We start from the raw sequence: 25,269 nt of genomic DNA, 5'->3' as shown, positions 1-25,269 counted from the left end.
AGGGAGAAAAACATTAAAAAAAACCCTCAAAACATCAACAAACTGTGTGGATTTCTAAGAAGAATGCACTGTTCACATTCATGAAAAAAACATTAATTATCTTAGTGAAGAAGCAGCACTGAAGCTACTTTATGGAGCCAATTCGCTGATCAATATAGATCTTTTATTTCAGTTTGTATCAGTTGTGAAGTAGCTTTTCACTTCAGTGTGCGGCCAAAATATTCTCCCTTTAAACAAAAATGTATGGCAGAGGTAAGAAAAGAAAGGCGGGCAGCCAGACTCACTTCAGTCTGTATTTACTTCACCTTGAAGCTTGAAGAGTGTCTGAATAGCCGAATGGCAAAACAGCTCATATTGTGCATTTGATTTTTCTTGACCTATCCGGTTACAAGAAAATAAGGCACCACAAAAATATATTGCATTGAATGTACGATCAACACCACGTTACAGAGATACTGAAAGGGAAACAGCTAGTGGTATAATCATACACACTTCCACGATCCTGGGAAACACTGAGCTGAGGACTGGTTAGGTTAACAGATGCAGAAAAATACCACAGAGAATCTAGTACTGTGCCAGAAATCGCAGGGCGTGACTTCAGCACCTAAGACCTCAGAAAAGACCTCAGTCCTGAGTATGGCTCACTCCCACAAGCAGACGGAATGCCCCTCCTCACACAGCCTATTATTTTTTGAACATAAACCTAAAATCAAGACTTTTAAGAAGAAAAAAAAAAAAATCTCCTCTATATTACTTGTAAAAATTTTTCCTTCCCTATCCTTTTACAAAAAGGATGAAGATGAGGTGACACAGCATAGCTTGAGTTAATGTAATTGACTGAAGTTACCACAGGTCCTGGCCTCCATTCCTTGCTCCCAGGGTCATGCTCAAGTGACCCATCCTGTGCCAGATCTGATGCTTGTGTGACCTCTCCAAGGGCTGCAGACCGTTTCTGCAGTTAAGTGGACTGAAGAGTCACTGAGGCCCAGAGCTGACAAAAGAGAGGCACTGTTTTCAAAGCCAGCTGATTATCTGCTTTATCATGCTACAAACTAGCAAGCATGGCAGAAAGACAGGGTGCTGGGCTCCTGGAGGGAGATGAGGAAGAAAGAGGGCTGTGAGAGAAAGAAAATTCAGCATCCTTGGGAATCAGTTCAAAAGCCTGGGGGACGAGGCTTTCCAGAAGTTCAGAAAGGATGCCCATAAAGAAAAGAAAACTAGGATAATGCTGCCTGAGGTTATCTGCTGGCTGATCTCCCCTTCAGGACTGATGTGTCTGAAGTTGCATTTCTACACTGTGATAGAAAGATTCATCCTGCTGGCTAAGAGAGGGATGCATCTTTCAAGTGTGCCCGAGTCATCTGTGCTCTTAACCTGCATGAAACTCGGTGCCTGCTCTGTTTGCTCAGCATCAAGGAGATAAAAGGTGGCCCGCAGCCATACGTAGCAGCAACCAGCAACAACTGGCCAGCCAAATACTGTCAGGGGATAAAGAGCAAAATGTACATAAAACGATGGGAGCAAAACAATACGAGTTTTATTATCAGTACCAGATTATTCAATGTTAGATAAAGGAAAGCTGACCACGAAAGAACATTAAATCCCGAGTGGCTGGCAATAGTTTCACAGGTTAGATGCAACAGCCATAAACACAAAGCAATGCACAAGTAGAAAGAAACTTAACTGCACAGGCAGAGGGATGCAGAGCTATTAGCACACAGGAGAAAGCAAAATACTAATTTTATCAGCCCAACATTCAACAGCAGTCAGAACACAGCCTAAGGAGGCAGCCTGGGGGCTACTCTCCAACGGTATACAGATCCAGCACTAACTGCTGAACTGCAGGCAGAAACAAACCATTTGTATTTTAGTCCTCTGGATTTCTTCTTTTAAAACCCCTAATTCCCACGGACACAACCCTGTGCAAACACAGCCTTGTCCAGCTGGAGCCTGGAACTGGTTTTACTACTGCTCCAAGCACACTGGAGGTTAGACTTTAAAGCACAGGTGAAGGCAGCAACTGACAGCAGGCTGTTCCTGTCCATATGGATCACCTACCAATTCACATTATATCCATTTTATTTGACAGGACAATCCTGTAGGTAACCAAAACATGAAAGGCTGTATTACACAGTGCAAAACAAGAGCTTTTTCACTGTCAGAAACGTTAAAAAACCAACATTACACAATATTCCTGCACAGGTAACTTCAGCCTAAAGAGGTAGGTGAAAAACATGAGGTTGAGCTAAGATTTTGCTGGCACCAACCCACCTTCTCTTCTGCCCCGTAACAATGTTTGTCAACTTTTCCTGTGTCAGGACTAGCAATCATACCGCTGCGTAGGGACACGATGCAGCTAAAAAGCAAGCCCTGCTCAGACTAACATGGGGCCATGGTACGGACACGGAAGGGACAGCGGAAACAGGAAGCTGGGGGAGAAGCTAAACAAAACTATTGTTACTAGTTTGGTTTAAGCCAGTTGTTGCTGTGCATCTTCAGGTAATCCGTGTTTGAGCCAGGTATCAGTCTGCACTGTGTTGCTTTGCTTAATGGAAAGTAAACAGGTCTCTGCAAACAATTGCAAGGGTTTTGAAACTCAAGGAGGGGCTGGAGGAAGGCTTGTTTTTAACCTGCAACAACTGCTTGATAAGCTCTGAATACCAGTCACCCGTTGCAACTGTGTAAGTTTCATGTTAACATTGCTCAGTTTCCAACTTTAATTAAGAGCAATGAAATGCAATTTTACTGTTTAAGATTTACACAAGTAATTACATGAAGACACAGTTTTCTTTTCCTAATTTGATACTCAAGGATGAAAGTTGCAAGCAGTTTTGACTTTTGGTTTAACTTTTGAGCCCAAATGCACATTTCAATGCGAGAGGACAACTGAAGTATAACTGAGCAACTTACCAGCTGGTTTGACTTTTACCAGAGAAAAACGCGCTATAAAGGAGCATGAGACAGTTGGACTGTTTTCCCTGATCTTCCCTATATAACCCATGCTGCTACTGAATCAAAGAGGAAAGGCTGGGGTTTTTTTTGGTTGAGACTATAGATGGAGAAATACATTATTTAAAAGGCACAACGTCCAAATTTCATTATTTGCATTATCCCTGGTGCCAAAGGAGACTAAGACTGGACTGTAACAATGCGAAGGATCTTTATATTATACTCTGGCTTTGGAGCCTACAGAGTTTATGTTTCCTACTGTCTGCATACAAGATCGCTTCAAGCCCTGGTAGGAAGTGCTAATTACAAAGCTGCCAACATGAATTTACATCACAGATTAAAAAAAAGTGCTCTTTTATTTTCGTTGTCCTTTTCCTTTTAAGAGAGAAACACAGCAACAGCTGTTGCGTTTAGCTCTGATATTAAAAAAAGGCTTCTGTGCTTGTTTATGAGGTCAGAAGACCCCCAGCTGTGCTGCTCTGGTTGTTGTGAACACGTATTTTTTTGGCTACACGCATTGGAACAATCCACAGTACCTAACATAAATAGATAGATGCAGTAACTCATGCAATATGCAAGTGTTTTGCAACGTTCTTTCCTTTGATAGGACATAAATAGAGAAAACAGGAAAGACACATTATTGCCCAACTCTACGAGTCAGGAAGCCTGCACTAAGACACTGTGCACACACACAAGCAGACTAGCCCCTAGCCACTGCATGTGTTCCTGCATGGATGCAGATTGTATTCTTACAGGGGGTGCAAGCCCACAAATTCCCCATTACATCAATAAAACAATTCCAATACACAATTACCACACAACCAAGATAATAGCCTATGAATTTGTTCATTCAACTGGACGCTGGAAACACTTTTTACTATTGACAACATACTGCCATTCTAGTTAAATGTCCTGCTATTTTAAAGTCACTTTTGTGCTGTTTCACTGTGCCTAGCTTAAAATTACTTAACTGGGTGAAACTGAAAAAATCCAGGACAACACTTGTTTTGCACACACATCCCAGACTGCTGCGTCAAACAGGAAAAGATAGAAACCCACACTTTTCAGCCCAGATTTTTCAAAAACCTCCCTCAAGGCCTGTCAATTAGAAACTACTCAGAAGAAAAGTGGATGAGAACTAAAAAGAAAGACCAACACACTAGGATGAAGGAATGCAGCTAAACAGATCACACAGTCAATATCAAAAACGAGTGCTCCCTAAATAGCTGTGATACAGATGCAGATCACAGGAAGAATAATAATAACAACAACAACAGTAACAATAATAATATTATTATTTAAATATATTAGCACAGCATTACGAAGTTAGACTTGTGTCCTGCAAATGCAGCAACTGTTAAACCAGAAGGATTCCTGCTGATGTCAACAACTGCCCAAACATTGTGGAACTGAAGCCCTCAATACTCCAGCTGACAAAAAAACCCCAAACCTAACTGCCTAATAGTACTCTCACCTAGGTCAACAGTATGAGGTTCCCAGCTGGTGAGAACACTGGGTTTGGCTGCAACTTGACAAATTGCTCTGAACGTAAACCTTTAATTCTGACTGTGGAAATCATACCTGCTTTATAGCTTGTTGAAGTTTTTCCAGATTTATTTCTTTGGCTTCTTTTAGTAATGTCTTTTCATCCATCTTTAACATAGAAACTCTGTACTGGCATAGTTCCACTACAACTACATCAGGTTGCACTTCTTGTATTGTCTGAAAAAGATGATTTTATTTACACCAGTTTAGGAAGCAATCAACAACCAGTATCAATACTTTTATTAGAAAAGGGACCTAATAAAAGTACATTCCAGCAATCATCTCCCAGTGAAAAAGACTGCTCTAAATAGCTACATATTGAGAAAAACAGTAAGGAACATGACAGCTAAATGCTTTAGTTACTAGATGCTTTGGGATGGGAAGGTGGAGAACACATTGTGCTGGGGAGGGGGGGAATAAAAACTTAATGTTACACTTCTCAGATTCACAAAGTTTATTTGACCGTACTCCGATTATTTCCAATATGAGTTAGAATAAGCTTTGTAAGAACCAGGGTTGATGATTCTGGCACAAGATTCCTCCCCCTCTAATGCCTGGAGAATAAAGCCACTCCAAACTGAATGCTTTGCATGAGGCAAAGTATGAAATAGTTCCTACTTTCACTAGATGTTCGGACCTATTTGCATCTTGGAAACGGAACCCAAGTTTGGGGTGGCATGGTTTTACAGCTCAGTATTATACAGCCAGGGCACAGGACACCTATAAACTGCAGTTTCGGCTCTAGGCTTTGCATCTTCTCAGCACATCCCCATCACAGTGAGTATGCAAGAACCACAAGTACACACTGTCAGTGTGATGTGATGCTGTACCATGACAGGCAAGGTAAGCTTCACTAGTGAGACTTCCACTTTTAACGCTGGCACTGTATCTGTGTTTTTCTTTAAGGACAAATAAAAATAAGATGGGAAAGCAATGTATTGCTCAAAAAACTGAGATAATGTATCTGCCTCTTATTTCTCCCCACAGCACTGCTGGCCCTTCAACAACTAACACAAAAAAAAAAAAAAAAAATCAAAGTCTGGAGGTTACAGCACAGAACCAAGTCTGAGAGCTGGACTTCATCCTGCAAAGTTGACAACATTATAAACATGCTGCTGAAGGGTTCCCACTTACTATTTACCTTCACTACATCTTTTTTGCTGCTGTCACTGAAGTGGGCTGTTCCAACCACATATACTTTAGAACCATCCTCTGTGTCAAGCTCAGTCACAGTGCTTGGTAAAGTAGGTTTTTTCTGCCTCTTCTTCATCTTCATCTCCAGGAGAATTTTAAATGCATCTGCATCAGCTATAAATGTAAATAAAAACAGAAAAGAAAAGTACATGTGACTATAAAGTGCAGATATGTAAACCAGAAAATAAAAATGTCACCACTAAACAGCAGAGCAGAGCTAAAAGGCCATTGATTTACCACTGTAATCTTACATTCAGTTCTGAGGCTACATCATTGAGAGTGCCACCACTGGAGAGGCTGCCTCCAAGCATGGGTCTCAGTCCAGGTTTCCTACCCTGTGGACACTGGGACAGGTTGTCCACGCAGTTCAGTAAGGGAAAGAGAGAAGCTGTGTGGCAGGTGAGGTGGATAGAGAAGCAAAGAATACTTAGAAAAGGTATACACTAAATATATTAAAAAAAAAAAAAATAAAAAAAATAGAGCATTTCTTTAGTTCTAGAATCAAAGCGTTCCCTCTTGGGATTTTATCTGTATAAATGATAGCAACACATGTACACCGGTGTATGCTGGTAAAGTCACTTGCACATACTGGCACATATAGGATACCTACAGTACCAATCTTAGCCTTTTCTGTGATTAACACACCAAGGATCAAGATATAACTGAAAATTAAACCTCAAGAGGTATTCAGGTCAGGAAACCAACCATTCTTTCCTAGTTTCAATAACAAACATTTAAGACCAAAATGGTACGAGTTCAGCCCATCTATGTCCAGCTTGCCATGGAAAATAGGAAGATCTATCAGTTCCATCGCAGCTGCTTGTTAAATGCCAGAAAGCCTCATTAACTGAGATAGAGAAGCTTCAGTTTTACATCAATGGGAAATAATAGTAACTTTAAATGACTCATCTTTAAGCTGCAATGCATCTGGGGGGGGGGGGGGGGGGGAGGAGAAAAAAAATGGCATCAAGTAGGAAAGCAGAGTTTTGTTTCCAACCAACTCTCTTTCTCTGGCAAGCTGCTGCACAAGTTAGCAGAGGTCTCAAGTGGTCCAGAAGCCTGGAACAGGATCATAATCCCAGGGGAAAAAAAAAAGGTTAGTGAACAGTTTTCAGGCAGGATGTCAAAGACGCAGATAAATTACAGCCTCCTACCACACATTCATTCATTCGTTTCATTAATCTGGTTTGACTGTGTGGCTCTGGCCCCAGATCTGTCCCACAAATACTTATCTCACAAGAATTTTGTCAAAAAAAACCAAAACCCAAACCAAAAGCCACCCTCCAACATCCTTAGCATTTTAGCAGCTTAACTTCACAGTTAATACCCAAGAACATGGTGTGTTGCCATCAGTACAGTCTGATCTAAGACCACGTGTCTTCCAAAACAGATGGTGATGCTAACGAGGGGGTGGGGAAAACATGACTGTAAAAGGAAGAAGAGGTAGGGCTATTGCATTTGTAGCACTCTCAGTCACATAATCGTAAAAGTAGCCATAGCAGATCAACCAAAATCTACTTGCAAAACAGCAAATATCCTGCCTCCCACAATGGTCAAATGTGGATATCTAAGGAATAATATCAGAAAAGGGGAAGCGTGCATGATACCTTCCCCAAATACTCTCCTAGCCTAAAGCCATACCACCATTTATGGCTCAGATTTCCCCCAGTTGAAAGTGGTTTCCACATATTCAGTAACCCTTAAAAGGTTTCAATTTATCAAGCTTTCACCTCATATGTATATTCAGAACTGGACTGAATGTTGTATCACATGAAGAAAAACTGCTAACAGTGCAGTACCAGATGTTATAATTTAGGGACATAATCAAGGAAAACATTCTCAGGAGCAGTTATGGGTTTTATTAAACCAACTTCTATACCCAGAGGAAAAAAGCAACAAAAAATTAATCTGCTTCTTTAGGTCTGAATGCTTTTCCCATAGCTTTGGTCAAGGCTCTGTTTGCTCCCATGATTGTTAGTTCTGAAAGCTGCTATCCCTAGGGATTATTCAGCAACTCCAGCATTATAGTAATGTTGCCGTTAAGAGCTAATTTGCCCAAAGGTGGTTCAGAACCTATCATTTGCCAGAAAACACAATCTGAATGTTCCTGTTATTCAAAATGAGCATTGTATATATTAACATTACAATGGTATATGACAAACACAAAGCAAATCCTAAGAAGCCTTTGTTTTCTCCTCCAGAGAAAGAAATGTCTGTCATTATCGGATCCTTACCACTAAAAGGTAAGGACTGATACTCTTCCTGGGCTTCAGTAAGACAGTTTTGCCTGGTACATTTCTATTCTAACATCCTGCAGTCTTGGCCTTCATATCAAAACACTATCATGCTAGCATGGGCAAAGTATTCCACTTGGGACAACTGATTCAACATCATAATGCTACATGCCAGATGCTGAAGCAAACATGTATTCATGCATCTCTGGCTTAGAGAGCATGACTAAGCTTAAGACAATAGCTGAGTATATCTATTAAATCAAAAAACATTTACTTTCTTCTGAAAGTGTGGGAGCAACAAATTGACAATTGATATGTCATTGCTCCTTCCAAATTTGGTTTACACAACTGGGCCTTTCTACAAATCATGAACAGCTGAAGTCAGATATGACCTCACTTGCATCTCCCTTCTGTGCTAACACCCACATCCTCATTAGGTAAGGAAAAGGCATGGTTGTTTAGCTTAACACACTTCCAATGTCATACACCCTCCCCAGTCAAACCAGAAACATACAGATATTCTGCGATACACTTGACGTTTCCTTTGGGCCATCTTCTGGTGCATCAGAGGAGGACATTGGATCTGCAGCAGCCTGTATGAAACAAATTCAAAAAGAGGCTGGAAATTACAATGAAATGCTTTAATACATCTTTCCCCTTGTGAGTTTGCTCGATTTGAACCTACATAAAATATTCAAGCAAGTAAATAATTTAAGCAAGTGTCAACAGTTCAAAGCATCTGCAGTTTTACAACTGTTTTTCTCCTAGCTGGATAAGTATGAGAAAGTGCACATTAAAAACTATTTCATGCCTATTTTAAAAGGCAATATATATACCTGACATGGAGTTTTAAAAAAATTATCTGATTTTAGAATAAAAAGAAAAAAATTTACCTCTAATGCTACCATAGCATTTTCTGTGTTGAAACTAGAATGTGCACTGATTATTATACCATTGCCATTTATAAGGTGACAGATTTGCCTCAACTAGCAGTCACCATTAGTCTGAAAAAATTAATCAGCACTCACAAGAATACACACATCCATTCTAGAACAGTCTGCTCAAGATGATTATTCTGTTGAAATAAGTGTAAGGAAATTACACAATATGGACATCCAATCTTATAAAGTTTATGTGTATGTTGACTTCATATACATCAAATCAAAATCAAAAGGATGCATAGCATCTGCACAGTTTTTTTCTCTAAAATATCTGAAGGTAATTGAAAAGATTCCCCAAGACTGACTTTTAAATATTGTCACTAGAAGTATATGAGGCAGGTCTTTGGCTAACAAAACCTTATTTTTAACTAGCAGGCAAGTTTTAAAACCTGTGCATAGAATTCAAACAATCCCTGTCATCCAGCCTGTGTCATCCAAGCTGGAGAGACAGAGTTAGTGCAGAAAAGAAAGACTTAAGAACCAGGGAAAGCTCAACTATAACCTATTTTCAGGCAACTACAGTAATTCCAAGTTGAATCAGGATTATTACTGGGAGAATTTGGAATTCTTGAACAACATTAAGTCAAAAAGTTAGAGACAAGTGAATCTATCACCATTCAAGTACCTTCCAAACTAAATTCTTGTTTTACCTTCTGTAATTCAAGTACATTCTGAATGTAGGTACTACATTCAAGTACCTTCAAACTAAATTTTTGTAAATCCAAACAAAAGTATTAGTGAGTCAGCAAGCAGAGCAGACAGCCGAGCTCTCCTGAAGGATGTCAGCTTTTTAGCTGGAATGACTGGTTTACTTTGTACTTTACCTGGTAAGATTTAAAACAGGACTGTACAAAGCCCATCTAATCGTTAAGAGATTTCAAGATTAATTAATTTTTTCTTGCGTTCCAAGCTGCAATTTTCAGGTAATAAATCCTGGGTGTCTTACCTTGGCCCCACTGAAAGTAAGGCAAAATTTGGAATACATTTCATGGGAGTAAGACCAAAAAGTACACCAGCTTTACAGTGCAGTTTAAAACATTCACAGCAACATATCATCCTTTCACTACAAAGCAAAAGTCTGTTCATTGACAACTGCAAACTGCAATTACACCGCAAATTGCAATTACATTCACAAATCTAATTTAGCACCAGCGCAGCTTTTGATCACAACATATGGCTTGACTCTACTGCTTGCATACATAACTCCAGTCACAAAAATATTTTGGAAAAATGTATCCATCTGTAACATATGGAATTAATCCTGTCACTTATGCTGGCTTTGTCATCGTAACATTACAACATTGCAGTGGGAAAAGCACTAAGCACCGCATTAAGTATCTGCCATTCCTCTTCTGCACCCCGCCCCCGCCTCAAATTAACTAACAGGACACACAAACCTACATTCTTCTATCTCAGATGAAAAAAAATCTCCTGAGCTTCTTCACTTACTACACCAGAAAAAGGTTTTGAGATACATGGATATGAAAGGAGAAGAAAAGGAACAGCAAATGCAGAAAAATGCACCTCAGCATAATTTGGCAAGGAAACCTGTGTACTGTGAGATCATTTGTATACAATCAATTTGTGTCATTTACTCACAAAACAGTTTTTCCTCCTCAAGGTTTTTCATAGGTTAGATTATTTTCTATAATTCCTCACTGGCAAGTAGGTTAACACAAAAGACCTTTTTTAGCTTTTGTAATTGGAGGGAAAGGACCCTGAAAAGAAGAACCTAAATGTGGCAAAAAAAAAAAAAAAAAAAAAAAAAAAGCAAGCAGCATTCAGCCCGCCCACCCCAAGTTTTAAAAGGGGTCCCACACTGGTAGTCTCAACCCTCCGACTACTCAGTAGATCTTCCCTGAGGAGGAGTGGAAGTACATGGCTGATTCAGTCTTGACCTTCCCTGCAATTCTACTGAGAAACAAACTTCAGATCCAAGCCCTACCTCAGGCTGTTGCTCCTCTTGCATCCCTGCAGTGTAGGCTTATTTTCACCAACCACACAAGAACTGCAAGAAGTAAAAGGAATGGAAGAGAATTAAAAATTAACGGCATAACCCAGGATATTCGTTCAGGAACTGGGGGAGGCGAGCAGAAATCACGTGTCTCTACAATCTCTAATAAAAACTGAATAAAAGTGGCAAACTAAAGATGCACAATTGCCACCTTTTCAACTCTGCTTCTGTTAAAAAAAAAGAACAAACCAAACCAAACAACCCCCACCACCCACATCAGTAGGGTAGAACTACCCTGTTTTAATCCGGTTCTTTGCTTGGCTCTAAGTACAGAGCATAGTCCTGTTTTTGCACACACTGAGAATATCTTGGTAAACAAGGGTGGACTTCACAGGAACTCAGAAATTTTTTTTCTCTTTTGCTGTCTTAGATTCTGCAAAATGCCTTTTTCCTCTAGATCACTTGTAAGTAACTGATACAGGATCATTGTCAAAATGGTTTCAGCAATAGCAAAATTCTTGCTCAACTAGATCAGTAGTTCTGTTTTGTCCGAACAAACTACATCAAGACAATTTTTAGGTGAATTTTAGAGATTATCTGTATTTCCAGGACTTCACTGCTACAAAGAACAGGAAAGCAGCTGTGGTCTTAATATCCAACTAGAGCACCACACACATTATTATCTGATCTGCACCATGTTATCATGCACGTATGTTTTCAAATATGTCAGGGTCAGAACATCAGTAAGATCATGCCTGTGTGAAAAACCCTGGGAATGGTTTCCTGTCTAGTTGTAAGATTCCTTCTTCCATCCGTATTTTCCAAGTCCAAAACTCCTCCCTGAAGCTGACAGCATGCTATGACTTGAGTTTGATGCTAAGAGGCTTGCACAAGACACCGAACACGTGACTTGTGCACATTCTGCTTATTCTTACTGCTATCCCACTAAAACTGAAGCACTTGAAAGCGCTGCTCCTTCACCACGGCATTTTAGGTTGCCTCCCACTGACCTGTTTCACAGTACGTGTGAACACTGCTGTATTTTATTAGGCTGGAGAGCAGTCCTGACAAATGTATTCGTACAAGTTCGCAGCCTTGCTCTGAAGAACAGAGGGACAGGTTCAGCTCCTGCCCTCCACCCAGGTGAGGCTGGTTGGTGCCTAGGTGACAGCATATTCCAGCACATGAATGTCATGAAAAAAAGGCTCCCCTCCTCCACTTCCCCAAATGCAACAATCTCCTCGAGTCTGATTAGCACTCTGCATCCTGGTTTCTTTGTTTTCAAGTTAGTTGTTCTGCTTTCTAGCTTTGCTTAAAATATGTTTCTATAAAAAGCATTTGCCTGAGCAGCGTGAAGCATGCAAGTGTAATTCAGACAGTTGGCATACCTCCCTCTGCACAGATACAGCAGGATTTCAGCAATTCATGCCTTCGCGTTGTCCACTGCTAGTGGTTGGCCAGAGAACCAGAGATCACAACTGCAGGCTGGGCAAGCAAAATGCAGAGTGGCCGAGAGCCCGGCTTCTCTGTGCTCCTTGGAGCAAAAATCCCACAAAGCCCAGGAGCCCCATGCCTCGAGCAGGCACCAGCTACAGACACAGCTCCTGAGCTGCGAGGCAAATACCTCGTTAAAACAGAAATTACACACTTCGAACAGTCCAAGAGGTTCAGTAACAAACTGTTTATTCAAAAACATGCAAGAAGTCTGCACAGGCAACGTAAGTACTCCGTTGTTTTTGCTACAATGCATAATATACATTTAAAACCAGGACCATGCCTTCCCTCCTTCCAAGAAGTCAAAGAAACTTGGATGTCAGGGTAAACTGAAAGAGAAGGCGAACCGAACTTCTCTTTTCTGCTTCACTGTTTCCTCAATTTACACGTGGTGTGGACAGCTGTAAATAAGCACAGCAGAAGCACAGCCCCAAGACCTGCAACCTCCGTGGGGACAGAGCAGCCCACTGACACCTCATCCCAGACAGCCTGGCCAGAGCTATCTGGTGGCCTTGTGGGCTTAAGTGAACCCAGCGCCTGTTTTTATCCAGTCCTGTGTCTCTGAGAGACTGGTTTAACTATTTGTTGACTTGTGCAATAAACCAGACTAGAGAGCAGATTCAGGTTAAAAAACAACCTTTTTTCTCCCCACCCTACCAAGGCATTTTAAGCTCAGATGACCAAACAGCTGCAGGAACAACTGTGGTGGCAAAACTGAAGAGACTATATAAAGTGGAGATGCTGAAACCAACACTGCCCTCTGAGAAAATATTTGTCCAACTCCAGCATCAGTCAGGCGTGCACCAATACTCTGATGCTCAGCTCTGGGCTTGGCTCTCAACTGGTTCATGTGCAAAATACTAGTGTTTTTCTGCCAGTGAATCATCTTGCCCTAAATGCAAACTAAAGTTCTAAGCTTGGTTAAGCCTGCCAGGGTTTGAAAACATGTCTCTTTATGGGAGTGCTCTTAAAAATAGTAAACTGCAAGTTTCAGTTATAGACTTCTTCAGAAGCACAGAGTGATTTTTCCACCAAATGACATTTTAGAAAACCTCATCCCATTCTCACTACGGGGCAAATGTTGTGTCTGACATTGGAGAGAAATGTTTATTCACATAAACTAGCACTGCTTTTTATCTGACCTCTACACCTTTGGAGAAAGTAAAGCTGTTTGTTCAGTGTGGTTCACAGATTCACCGTAGCGGGGTTCCAGCCTCTTCAGGGAACCCACAGCACAATACCACAATGGTCAGATGAGAGACTGCGCAGCACATTAATAGGCAAGTCTGCCAGTGCTTTCTCTTCTAGGAGATCTTGTTCTCAGATGCTGAGATCTGCTCCAGATCCACTGAAGGTGAAATGTTCCATGCAGAAGACCTGGATTTTATTTTTAACTTAGAACACGACTGGGAATTCTAATTGTTCAATCAATATTAAGAATGTTCTTAAACTGGTTGTCAACAAACAACTGCCATGAAAATCCATGTGTTCAAGTCCTTGCTTAGTGTGAGTAACAATAGGCACAAAGCACGTCAACACCAGAGTACAGACGAGACTGGCTACTCAGCATCCTCATCGACAACAGTGGAGAAAGTATACATATTCTGAGAACTAGTCAAATACCTTGGACTCAAGGCCTGACCTAGCTCATCCACATGGAAAAGTTGCCGTCCCTGTACATCAGTGTATTCACAGCAGACATCCACATCCCATAATACTTGTAACACTAATCCTGAATCCTCTGAGAGAGGACTGAGCATACCTTGCTTGTTACACAGACAAGGAACTGAAGCACATGAATCTGTACGCATTTCCTCCCACTGCATCCAACAGCCAGAAGAGGTGCTAATTCAGAACAAATCCTGGCAAGCACCTGGGCAACTTAAATCCAAGCATTTGCAGATTTCTTAGAGCTTGATTTTTCAATCTTATGGGTTTGGGTTGTTGGTTGTTGTTTTTGTTGGTTTTTGTTTTTTTTTTTTAAATAAAGGTAAACTTCCTAAAGAAGTGAGACAAGGTAACAAGGCAGAGCTTATTTGCCTGTGCTTGCTAACCCATAATGAATTTTAAACAAACCTGGCAGGGAGGTGAGTCTCACAGTCATCCAGAGGTGCAAAGCACAGCACTGCTCCTCCAGGAAAAAAAAAAAAAAAAAAAAAAAAAAAGACTACTGAAGATTACAGGGGGTGGTGTGTGTGAAAGAGGATGTTGGCAGAACCTGACAGGGAACAGAAGGAAATTAAACCCCAAGTTGTAAAGCCACAGGCAAAAGAAGCTGTTCAGACAATTACTGTGTTCCATAATACGTACACCACAACATCTCATAACCTCAAGTTCTACTTACCATGGGATCTGGCACAAACATGTGAAACCAATCAAATCCCTCTCCCAGCTACTTCAAAGGCCTGTTAAGAGGCCCTCATGAGATAAATCACATAATGAAAGTCTCAGATATGACAGTGCATTTCTTTCAGACAAACTGGGGGATACAGCTTCTAGATGAGAAGATGAGAGACTATAAAGTATTTCTGTTCTCTTATCTGCCAGGAGACTGTCTTAATCTGGCATTCATTCTTCCTGCTAGGAGTGCCACCAAGAAATTTCTGGGAGCCAGAAGAAACGAGGAGGAGGTCTGATCTGGCTCCGTATGACCCACCAAGACTGGGGTTTTCCCCTGGAATTTTTTTGAAAGGACTCCTTGATGACTGAAGCCCCAATTCAATCCCCTTTTTTCCCCAGCAAGTGCAATTCTTGCGCTTCTTTCATCTTTGCTAGTCCTAGGGGGCCTGCCATTCACTGGGTGATTAAAAATTGTTCATGTGTACACACGTGAACAAGTGAAGCCCTTTCCCCAACTCTTAAGATAGGTAGGCAGCCAAACAGCAATTTTTGAGACCACCCAATGAACTGGAAGCTGAAAATTAAGCCATTACTCATCTCGCTGATAGGCACTTATTTCCTTTCAAGGTCATCTTGTCCTGACAGCACCAGCCGGACAGCCATCCACACTGACAACAGCAGTGAAACAGGGGCAATACTTTTCACCTACACTCTGGGGATTATTCTCTTCCCCGCAACACAAGTTCAGAAAGGAACACACAGGTAAGCACATGATCTTAGCAATACTTATCCTGCACAGTGGCTGACAAAAGCAGAGTGAGAAAGACCTCCCTGCCGTGCTTTTGGCATCAGTCCTCCAGCTTTCCCGATGTGCAACAGCTTCAGCAGAGCTTCCTCTTTGTGTGAAATCTGCTTGTGAACTACTGGCTCGTTTAACATACTGGGTAATCTTAGCTGACCAAAGTGTTTCGGTCCTAGCTGCATACCGAGGCATCTGAAACTCCCTTAGCTCACAGTCTCAAGGCAACAAGAGGTACACTCACATCACAGGTCAGGTGTTCTAATAAGGCAAGTTACAGGCACTAAAACATGAGCTACCATTAAAGAACAAATGCTCTTTCTCATTTTATCTCAACTAGGTAGGTTAGTGAGTAAATTCAACCACAACTCAGAGGATGGATGGATGGGCAGTTCATTAAGATGTCCTCCTATGGTAAGGCTGAATTTCTTCCTTTATTGTCTTATCTAAATTTGCTTCCTTCAGACAGTGATTTAACTGAATCAATAAAAAAGCTTTTTTAAAAACTCTCATTGCTCCTACCTACAAAACAACCTAGTCAGCTACTCTTTAAAAATACTTTTGTTGTTTTCTTCTGTCTGAGCTATACAGAAACTCAGAAGCAGCATTTGCTTTCCTCAACACACTGACATCGCAAGAGGAAAAAAAAAGTTCTCTATAGCCTTATAATTGCTCTGTATTTTCTACACGCTGCAGCATGCACATCAGAATAACTAGTAGGAAATCAGGAGCCACCAAAACTACCACAACTTCTTTCACCTTTTATTGAAATGGAAAGTGTATGATTTTTATGTTTGACACCCCCCCACCCCCCCAAAAATCAAAATGCATGTATTACTGCTTTCAACAGTTACAATACTCACTACCATTGCAGAAGGTATCATCTCTCAGTACTTGGAGTACTAAACCTCCGAGATGGGATTGTATGTACTTCCCTTTTTACAAATAAGGAACTAAGGTGTATGAACCTGTTGTTTGGTATCTAAACAAAGTAGTTTGGAGGCTGCTGGACCTTTCAAAGCATTTCAGTTCTGCAATGTGAATCTTCCTTTTGTTTTTAATCGCTGGCCCTTCAGAAGATCTCCCTGTATCTCCCCAAGACAGCACTTCCTCAGTCACATGCCAACATCATCCTTGTTACCCTAGAGTCACTGTGGGAAAGAGAAGAGGTAGGCTAAGGACTAGATTTGATTCAAGAGCAAGCTGTCAAACAATCAAGTGAGCGTTCTCCAGTGAGAATACAGCACACCTCACAAAGGTAATGCTGTAACTGAGCCAGAACTGACCTGCACTTGGGTGTAAGCCAAGGCACATGCAAGTGACTATTTCATCAACAGCCTCCTGACCCAGCTCTCTAATACCAGTATCCCTAGCTATAACACAGCCTCCATCCTCTCCAGCAGGAGATGCAGCAATAAAAGTTTACTTACATCTACATGCACTAAGTGTGCTGTGTTCCTTTTATCCTCTAAACCTGCAGTTTCACCAGCAATGGATATTTGGTTTAGCTGGTACAGCCTGTGCGCTTCAGATTCATCTTATGCGCTACATAAGCTCATGTCATTTGAATGCTGCTACCAATTAACAGGACCACTTATTTTATGTAAGCAGAAGAGGCACATCAATACTTCAGAAAATACAGACACATCTTTTCTCCCACTGACCACTGCACTCATTACTCACTATCTGGAATACTTAACAAAGTATCTTCCATGCCTAATGTTTAACCTACTAACAAGGCAAAACCAAACCAATGGATATTCAAGTACGTCTCAGCACCATCCTCTGCAAAGGAAGCAGAGTATTTAACATTGACCAGGCTTCTTCCACACTTATGCACAGGAATCTTATAAACATTCACAAACAATCATCAGCTCCAAATAGTGTCTCTTCTCTGTTTATAGACAGTTCATACTCAGAATGATGCAACAGCTGAAACCTGACTGCCAATTAATGCAAAATTCAGAAATTGGAATGTATTTCAAAACCATCACCAAGGTGGCCTACTGTACGTATTGCATGTATCTCTTTGACACAACCCACGCCTTTGAAACTTAACTGAGTAACTGGTTCTGTGATCACAGATGGTTGTAGATCATGGCTCTGGTTTCTCATGACTCAGAAGTTCATAAATTTCAAAACACATTTTTACGCTCTGAGCATCAATGAGGTGTTCCTGCAATACAAACTGTGCTGATATATGCAGCCTAAATACAGGTACCTTCACATTGGAGCCAACATCCATTTGCATACTTTGAAAGCTAAAAGTCACAGGCAACTAAATTAACTCTATTTGAAAGGGAAGTGTTGGAACACTAGAATATCTGGCCTGGGACACTGATGCACTGCAAATATGTTTATCAGTGAAAGAAAAAAGGGTATTCTTATACATGTTTTGTGCTTTTAGAAATCATTGCTATTACACTGACTAGGGCTACTAGATGAAATGAGTAAGTACAGGTGAATCAGGATGCTAATGCAGAGCACAACTGAAAACAAACGATCGGTCAAATCCCTACTGTTTTACAATTGGTCAAATCCCTACTGTTTTGAGACTGTGAAGTGGTTGCTAAATTTAGAACACGGGGCAGAAAGACCAAAGAGACATGGGCCCCATGTCTGGCCAGCCACTCAGAAACTCATGCTGGTTTACAACCTACACACCTGTCCAAGTCATCTTCCTATTTTATTCTAACAAGAGTCACGGGAATTTAGTGGTGATTAGGAACTGAAATAATTTTATTAGACTCTCCTGCAATCAGCAGACTGGGGTGAGATATCCACTCCACACATCTCCCTCCAGGCCATTCAAAACTATGAACCAAGTCATAGTTCTGATTCTGGGGAACCCTTCTGCAAAGCAGAGTAACAGTAAAAGAGCATAGCTGCTGCATGCAAAGTGTCTATGGAGTTCTACCAGAAGCACATTCTCCACTCTCTGTTCATAACCTACAAGCAGCCAGCAAATGAGATGCGTACAGAAGTTTTGTCATGGACAACTAACTAGTGGCTTGGAAGATACCTGACTGTGGTCCACAAAACTGTGGCAGAACTCTTCTTAAACCCCACGTTTATTTCATATGTCAATGGCTGTCTGCTGAGATACGCAGAAGCTGGGTGTCGAGTACTGGCAAACACTCACCTTCACTCATTACGAACACTTTCAGATGCAGTCCTTACGATGATAGAATTGGGACTTTGCAGGACAAGATAATTTTGCCCAACTGCCAAACACATTATTTATCAGTGCTCTTCTGCCTGCCCCTTCCATCCTAGACTCCAAACAGTAGCTGGGAGCAAGATGATCTACTTCATTACCTATGATGATCATTACCTATAACGATCTGAATCATTACCTGATCAAAAAGCTGAAAACATTTGTTACATGACACGGGCCTATGTGCTGGCCACAAGCAAAGACACACAGCTCTACTGTAGCAGGGAACTGAAGAAAGAGGGTCAGGTTTCGAGACAGACCTGAGAGACAAAGCTGCAGGAAAGCAAGCTAATTCCAGCCTGGAGGGCTGCAGACACAGGAACCCTATTTAGCACTAACTGTTCAGTCTACAGACACATTCACACTAACCAGGAAAGTCAACTTGCCTGCAACTCCATCCAGCTGCTGCACCACTCATCTAACGTGTAAAGCGCCTGAGCAGCTCAGTAGTTAAAACCAGATCTTCCCTCAAAAGATTATCTCTGTTTCCATTGCTATCCGCTACCCTCCAAAGAAATGAGAAAAGCCCTCAGCAACTCCTGATCCTGGTTCCTCACACACAGGCCTTCTTCATTGGTTACCCTGTAACTAGCTGCCTTACCCGTCCTTTTGAAAAACGGCTCCCAGTTGCACAACACTTGATAGGATAACACATCCTACCAAGGCAAGATCAGGATCTCCAGATGTACCGAACAGGTAACTAGAGTTTTCAACTTCATCAGCATTCATGTTGCTGTGCTCTTGCTCCCTCTCACAAGCATGCACACCCTTCCTGCACAGACGCACCTCTACACATGTGCGTGACTTTGCACTGTCCGTACAGACAAGGTTATTTTGCAGACAGCCTGCAGGGCTTAACCACTGGAAAATATGAACTCCTGGAGCGCCAGTGTAGTCTCTTCTGCAGCCTGATATGTGGTGTCATCAGGACACTTAAACTCTTGTATGTGGACATGCTAAGTCCCTGCATTCCTCAGTGATTTCAATCAAACTGCACAGCATGTCAACTAGACATGAGAGGGGGAAAGGAAGGAGACAGAAGGAGAAAAAGAAGTGGAAAGGAAGACAGCTTGTCACCAAGTGCATGCATGTTTTCATACAAATCTATAAACTGCAGTTATTATTGAAGTTATATGCCCCCGAGTCACTTCGCAGGCAGGAAAAACTCAGTCCCACTCACAGAGTTTAAAAGTTCAAATACAGAAGCACAGTATTAGCTGTGTTTAGTATTAGCATTTCACATTTGAGTGGCCCTTTACAAAAACCTTCATAACCGAAGGTGTGACCTCAGGAATTATTCACATGGGAAACCTATTTGCAAAAACCCATCTAACAAGAACCATGACTGACAGAACATATTGGTGAGATCTTGTACTAAATTGTCTTATGAGAGACAACTGGTGCAGCTAACCAGCATGGACTGTCCCTCACAGGACAAGGAGAGCTGCAGAATCCTTCCTACCTACTGGCACTGGCTGGCAAAGCACATGCTGCGATATTATTTCAGACAGCTGTAGCTACACACCACTCCCATTAAATCTGGAGCACACTTATCTCTGGCCTGCTCTCATTTTTTCATTTTCTAAGACCACCCCAAATCTCTTTCTTCACTTTTCCCAAGTAGCAAATAGGAAAAAGAAGATGCTTTCTGGGAAGTACTATTTAAAAAAAAAAAAAAAAAAAAAAATCACATGACTCTTCCACAAATAAGATGCCAATACCACTGTTTTATTCACAGCTGTGGTGCTGGCAGCAGCAATGTTGCATCATATTCACCATATGGAAGAAAGAATGCACTGAAAAATAAATGTAACTCTCCTAACACTGAATTGAAGAATATCTGAGTCTACAGCTAAGAAAACAAAGAGTGCCAGACACTGCGACAGCTGACAAATTTATAATCAGCAACTCAAGTCACTGAAACTTGAAAGTCTACTGAAAGCCACAAACAGCAGGGCACAAACCAGTACCACAGCCATAACCCAGTATTTTCAATTAATAAACTCATATAGCTTAGGATAATTAAAGATACATGTGTTTTTCCCCTACTCTAAGGTCTACTCCCTGCTACGGCAGGAAAACACCTGAAATCTGTTTGGTTTTGTGGCTTGTTGTTTTGGGTTGGTATTTTTAATTATTTTTTTTTTTTGCTTTACTCTGTTACCCTTCCAAGAAGGAATATGTGCATTAACGAGCTGAACAGTAGGTGCGCTGATACACATCTCTACAAAATGGAGAAGTGAAGCCATTCCAGGCACCTTTGGTATTTTTTGGGACTACTACTGACACCACCACACATGCAAGGCAGCATCTAAAGCACATCTCCTTGCTTTTACAACTCAGCAGCAACCACTCTGTTGCTGTTGCAACTTTCTGCAAAGTTTTAGCAAACAAAAACACTTTCTTCTGAAAGCCAGCAAAAAATAAACACCTTTGTTGTATGGATACCCGAGCACAGGATCATCAGTACGTGTATTTTCCTCAAGAGAAAAGCTCAGGCTACACCTGGGTCACGAGTTATTTTCGAGAGCTTGGTTAATGGGAACTATTTTTAGAGGTGAATTCAAAATCCTTATTTCAGTTTACTGCGTGCGATGCCTAATATGGACAGTCTGAAAAAGTCACAACTGTTCAGAGAGACCAGAAAAAGAAAGAAGACAAAACCTGCAGGTCTTCGCTTTTCTCTTCTCCAGCTCACCCTCACAACCAAGCCCACCACCGACCCCACGCCCTCACCACGGGAGCCCCCGCGGGCGCACACGGCCGGCGGCGCGCTGCCACCCCCGCGCAGCCCCGCACCAGGACACGGCCACAACGAGGCGAGCGGAAAGGTGCGGCCGCTGGGGAATCCACTCACGGGTCCGCGACCTTAAACACGGCCCCCCAAAAAAGCGTTTCCCCCGCTTCCGTGCCCGCTTGCCCCGGGCCTCCTCGCAGGGCTCCGGCGGGGAGGGGGCGGGCAGCGGTCTCCCAGCCTCCCCCTCAGCGGGGATTTACACGAGCCTCCCCGCTGCGCGGCTCAGGAGCGGCGGTCCCGCCCGGCGGGAAGCCGCCCCCGCCCGGAGAGGGCCCCCTCAGCCCGCAGGGTCACCGGCGGGGCAGCACCGAGCCGGCCCCGGCCGCCCTTCCCCGCGCCCGCCGAGGCGCCGCCGGCAGCGCTGGGGTCCCGCCCGCCGCGGGCGCGAGGCCCGGGGACCGCTCCCGGCGGCGCGAGCGGCCGCCTGCCCGCCCGCACGGGGCGCTGCCCGACGGCGCCTCCGCGCCGGCCACCGGGAAGGGCAGGGCCGGGCCGGGCGTACGTGAGGGGACGGGCGGCGACGGCAGGCGGCCCCGCCGCTCACAGCCGCCTCCCCCTCCCGCGGGGCCCCGGGCTCGGGGAGAAACGCGACAACACCCCAACCCCCCCCCCCCCCCCGCCGCCGCTCCCCCTCACACACGCCCGCCCCGGGGCTCGGCCCCAACATGGCCCCGCCGCCGCCCCCCGGCCCGGCGGGAAGCGGGGCACCGCGGCCGCCCCCCGCCCTCGCCTCGCTCACTTGCCGTGCTCGGCGGCGGGGTCGGCGGGTCCCGCCGCTGGCCGGGACGCTGCGGGAGGAGGCGTCAGCGGCGCCGCGGAGCTCCGGCGCCAGGGGCACGCCAGCCGGACAACATGCTGCATTAGTCATTCATAAAGGGAGGCGGGCCCGGCGCCGCTGGGCAGCCTGGGCCTTGTAGTCCGCCGCTGCTTCCGGGCCCCGCGGCGGCGAGGGGCGGCGGGCGGCAGCGGGCGGCAGCGGACTACAGCTCCCAGGGGCACGGGCGGGCGCACGGGCCGCAGGGCCCGGCAGCCGCGGGCGCTCGCCCGCCTCCTGGCCGCGCCGCGTCCCGGGCCGGCGGCTCTGCGGCCCGGTTTGTGTGCCGGCTCGTAGAGGCCGCTTGGGTCTGTGCCGGTGAAGGGGCCGCCCGGGGGTACTGGCGTCTCTGCGGGATCCCCGGCGCGGGGAAAGGCTCGGCGGAGCGGGGAGCGTGCGGCGGCGCCGGCAGCGGGTGCCCGAGTTCCTTCAGCCGCCCTGGGGAGCAGGCGGCCTTCGGGCGGGAACTGAACTGCGGCCGCTTTGAGGCGGCGGCTGCCAGGGCAGCTGTAGCCGCGCTGTGGAGCCTCTCGCACCCGACCCGGGCCCGCCGAGCTCGGCGCCGGGGGGACGGTTTGGTACCGACCTCCCAAGCGCGGCCCGGGCGGCTGCTTTGGGTGCTGGCCGCCGCAGGCGCGGTGGGCCTGTGTAGAGGCATCGGGGGCAGGAGAGCACCCTCGGGCCTGGGACTGCACGGGGTGTGGGTCGTGGGTCTAGCGGAGATGGAAGACGCAGGGAGATCAAGCTCCGCCATCTCCAAACCCGCTTGTGAACGTACTTGCTCTCTGTGCAGCCCTGCTGCTCACCGCTGCTGTTCCGGCATTTGCTTTCTCTCTTTCCGTGGACATTTCCTCTTCTACTGGAGAATAGTTAATGTTTTACCTACGAAACCTGAAAAATCCGTACAACCTGCTCAAGCAGAAGCGGCATTCAATGATGCTTTAGATTACTCAGCTGACACATACAAGTATTTTATTGGTCAAGAAAACTTTGTTTCAAGAAAATGTGTCAAGAATCAATTATAGCTACCGATTATTTTCTGAAACCATCTCTGTCCCTTTTCCTGCTTCTCTGTTCTGTTTCCGATAGGTTCAGCAATAGTAAGGCTAAAACATCTGTTTAGTCTGAGCACATTTATTATATAAATACAGTTTCATTAGAACTGACTTGAGGGTACATTTTCTGATCTTTTCTTAAACATTTTATGCCATGGCCAGGATTAGTTTAGGATTGGGCTGAGCTTTGGAAGTACGTGGTATGTAGGAATCAAGTACAGGCATGTTGAGACAGTTGGGAATCTCACTTCCCGTTTCATGCTATAATAGCTTCAACTTTCTGTAAAAGCACAGAGCAGGCATTTCGTACGTGAACATTGAAAATACATATAACCAAGTAAAGGTATAAGCTATACAGACCTTCGCTTCTGGGAAAAAAACCCCAAATCATCCAGGGTCTGACAGATACAGAAGAAAAATCCACTTTGGGCATTTTTATCTAGTACTGTACACTGATTTCAAATACCTTTCCCCCCCCCCCCCCCCTCTTTTTTTCCCCACAACTGGTGGGTGAAGGTCACTGAGAGAAATGGGACACTGTAGTGGGCAAGAGCAAATTGGTTGCTGCTTTTGGGGATTGCACCATATGGTTTTCTTGGCATCCAAGGACATCCCCCTTCTGAGTACTGCTGCTTCCAGATGCAGCCGCTCCTTGTTGACCACGCCTGCTTGCTTCTGAGTCTGTTTCTAATCCCACCTCTTCTAGGGATTGGCCTTGCCCAGCCACGAGCTTTCCATGGCACTGGATCCACCGTGGGGCTGTAGCGTGGCAGGTAGCGAATGTAACACTGTGTAGCATTGGCTAAGCAGCGTGTGACAGAGGTCCCACTGCTCAGCAACCTGAATCTTAAGCCACAGTAGTGTTCCTTACACAGCCAGTCTCATACATTTTATCTTCTCATACTCAGATTTGCTCAACTACCAGCATGTGCCAGGCTCACGCTCAAGCACCTGTTACGTGCAGTGTAATGCACTGGGTTCAAGCTGTAGATCCTGAGTGACAGTCCAGAATTTTTTGAGCTGCAGCATCCCCTGCTACACCAGTGCTGGTGCTTTGTGCAAACTTTGTAAGCTCCTTGATAGACTACAGATGTGGCCCCAAGCTTCCCACTGCTGCAGCTGCAACGGTGCAATAGTTTTTGGTTAGAACTGGGAAGCACTGCCTTAGCTTGCAGGAAAGCTCACCTGACCTGATCAGATTGGCAAGCCCACTGCTCTGCTTATGGGAATACTGTGAATCTTGCTAGCCTGTTTTTCCTTTAGCTCATGATGCTGCACCCTGATTATGTCAATAGTGTTGATGCTTTCGTGTATGGTTACCTTCAGGCAGTGTTTCCTTTGCTGGCTTAGCGAGAGCTGCAGTGGTTGAACATACCTTTACAAGGACCAAAGGAAGATGCAGGTACTCTACTGACATGAAACAGTGTGGCTGCAGGTTCTGCCTGCACTGTTTCAGCCTGGTCTGTGGTGCACAATGCTTCTGAAAGTGGAGAGAAAGCACTGAAATGGGAGGAAATTTATCAAACTGCAAAGACCTTGGCATTTCCGTGTCCGGTGATCCCAGGGGCGCAGGGCTCTGCAGCTCTGCTGGGGGCAGATGCGCTGGTATCATTAGAGGTGCTCTCTTGCCAGGACTGTGCCAGTGATCCTACTGACAGCTGTTGGTTCACTGCAGGAGTGTGTGTAACTGCAAATTGTGTTCCAGTGTTTGGAGAGGGTTGTGGTAATTGAGTGCCCTATTAATTAGCAATTGCAAGATGGGTCACTGGTGTCTGCTAAGTGGTCTAGTGTAACATAAATCCAGTTCTTAACATTTTTCTTTAATACTTTGTGTATCTTCTTCTTTAAATGTCACCATTGACGTGGGATTGTTTTCAGGTCAACGGTAGATGCCAGTAGTGAAAAGAGGGCTTGGCAGGTGGTTCACAGATTCCTT

General features: G+C 44.1%; 1 protein-coding gene across 3 annotated transcripts in view; it reads right to left on the bottom strand.

Moving 5' to 3' along the window:
- The window catches only part of TRABD (TraB domain containing), a 34,540-nt gene extending 12,209 nt beyond the window's left edge, over nucleotides 1-22,331 (bottom strand). The window contains exons 1-5 of one of the 3 annotated variants that reach the window (XM_056340874.1): nucleotides 22,208-22,331; nucleotides 10,809-10,871; nucleotides 8,437-8,515; nucleotides 5,636-5,802; nucleotides 4,531-4,671 (exon numbers count right to left, since the gene is read on the bottom strand). In XM_056340874.1, the coding sequence (XP_056196849.1) occupies nucleotides 4,531-4,671; nucleotides 5,636-5,802; nucleotides 8,437-8,515; nucleotides 10,809-10,832 (411 nt within the window). In that variant the 5' untranslated portion in view covers nucleotides 10,833-10,871; nucleotides 22,208-22,331. Of the gene's footprint in view, nucleotides 1-4,530; nucleotides 4,672-5,635; nucleotides 5,803-5,939; nucleotides 6,077-8,436; nucleotides 8,516-10,808; nucleotides 10,872-22,203 lie in introns of those variants that run through there. The other 2 variants (XM_056340875.1, XM_056340876.1) reach the window with 2 other exon arrangements.
- Nucleotides 22,332-25,269: the final 2,938 nt, after the last annotated feature.

This window comes from Falco biarmicus, chromosome 5 (genome assembly GCF_023638135.1).
Source record: "Falco biarmicus isolate bFalBia1 chromosome 5, bFalBia1.pri, whole genome shotgun sequence".
In the NCBI taxonomy this organism is placed as follows: domain Eukaryota; kingdom Metazoa; phylum Chordata; class Aves; order Falconiformes; family Falconidae; genus Falco; species Falco biarmicus.
This window is presented reverse-complemented; position numbering and strand designations above follow the sequence as displayed.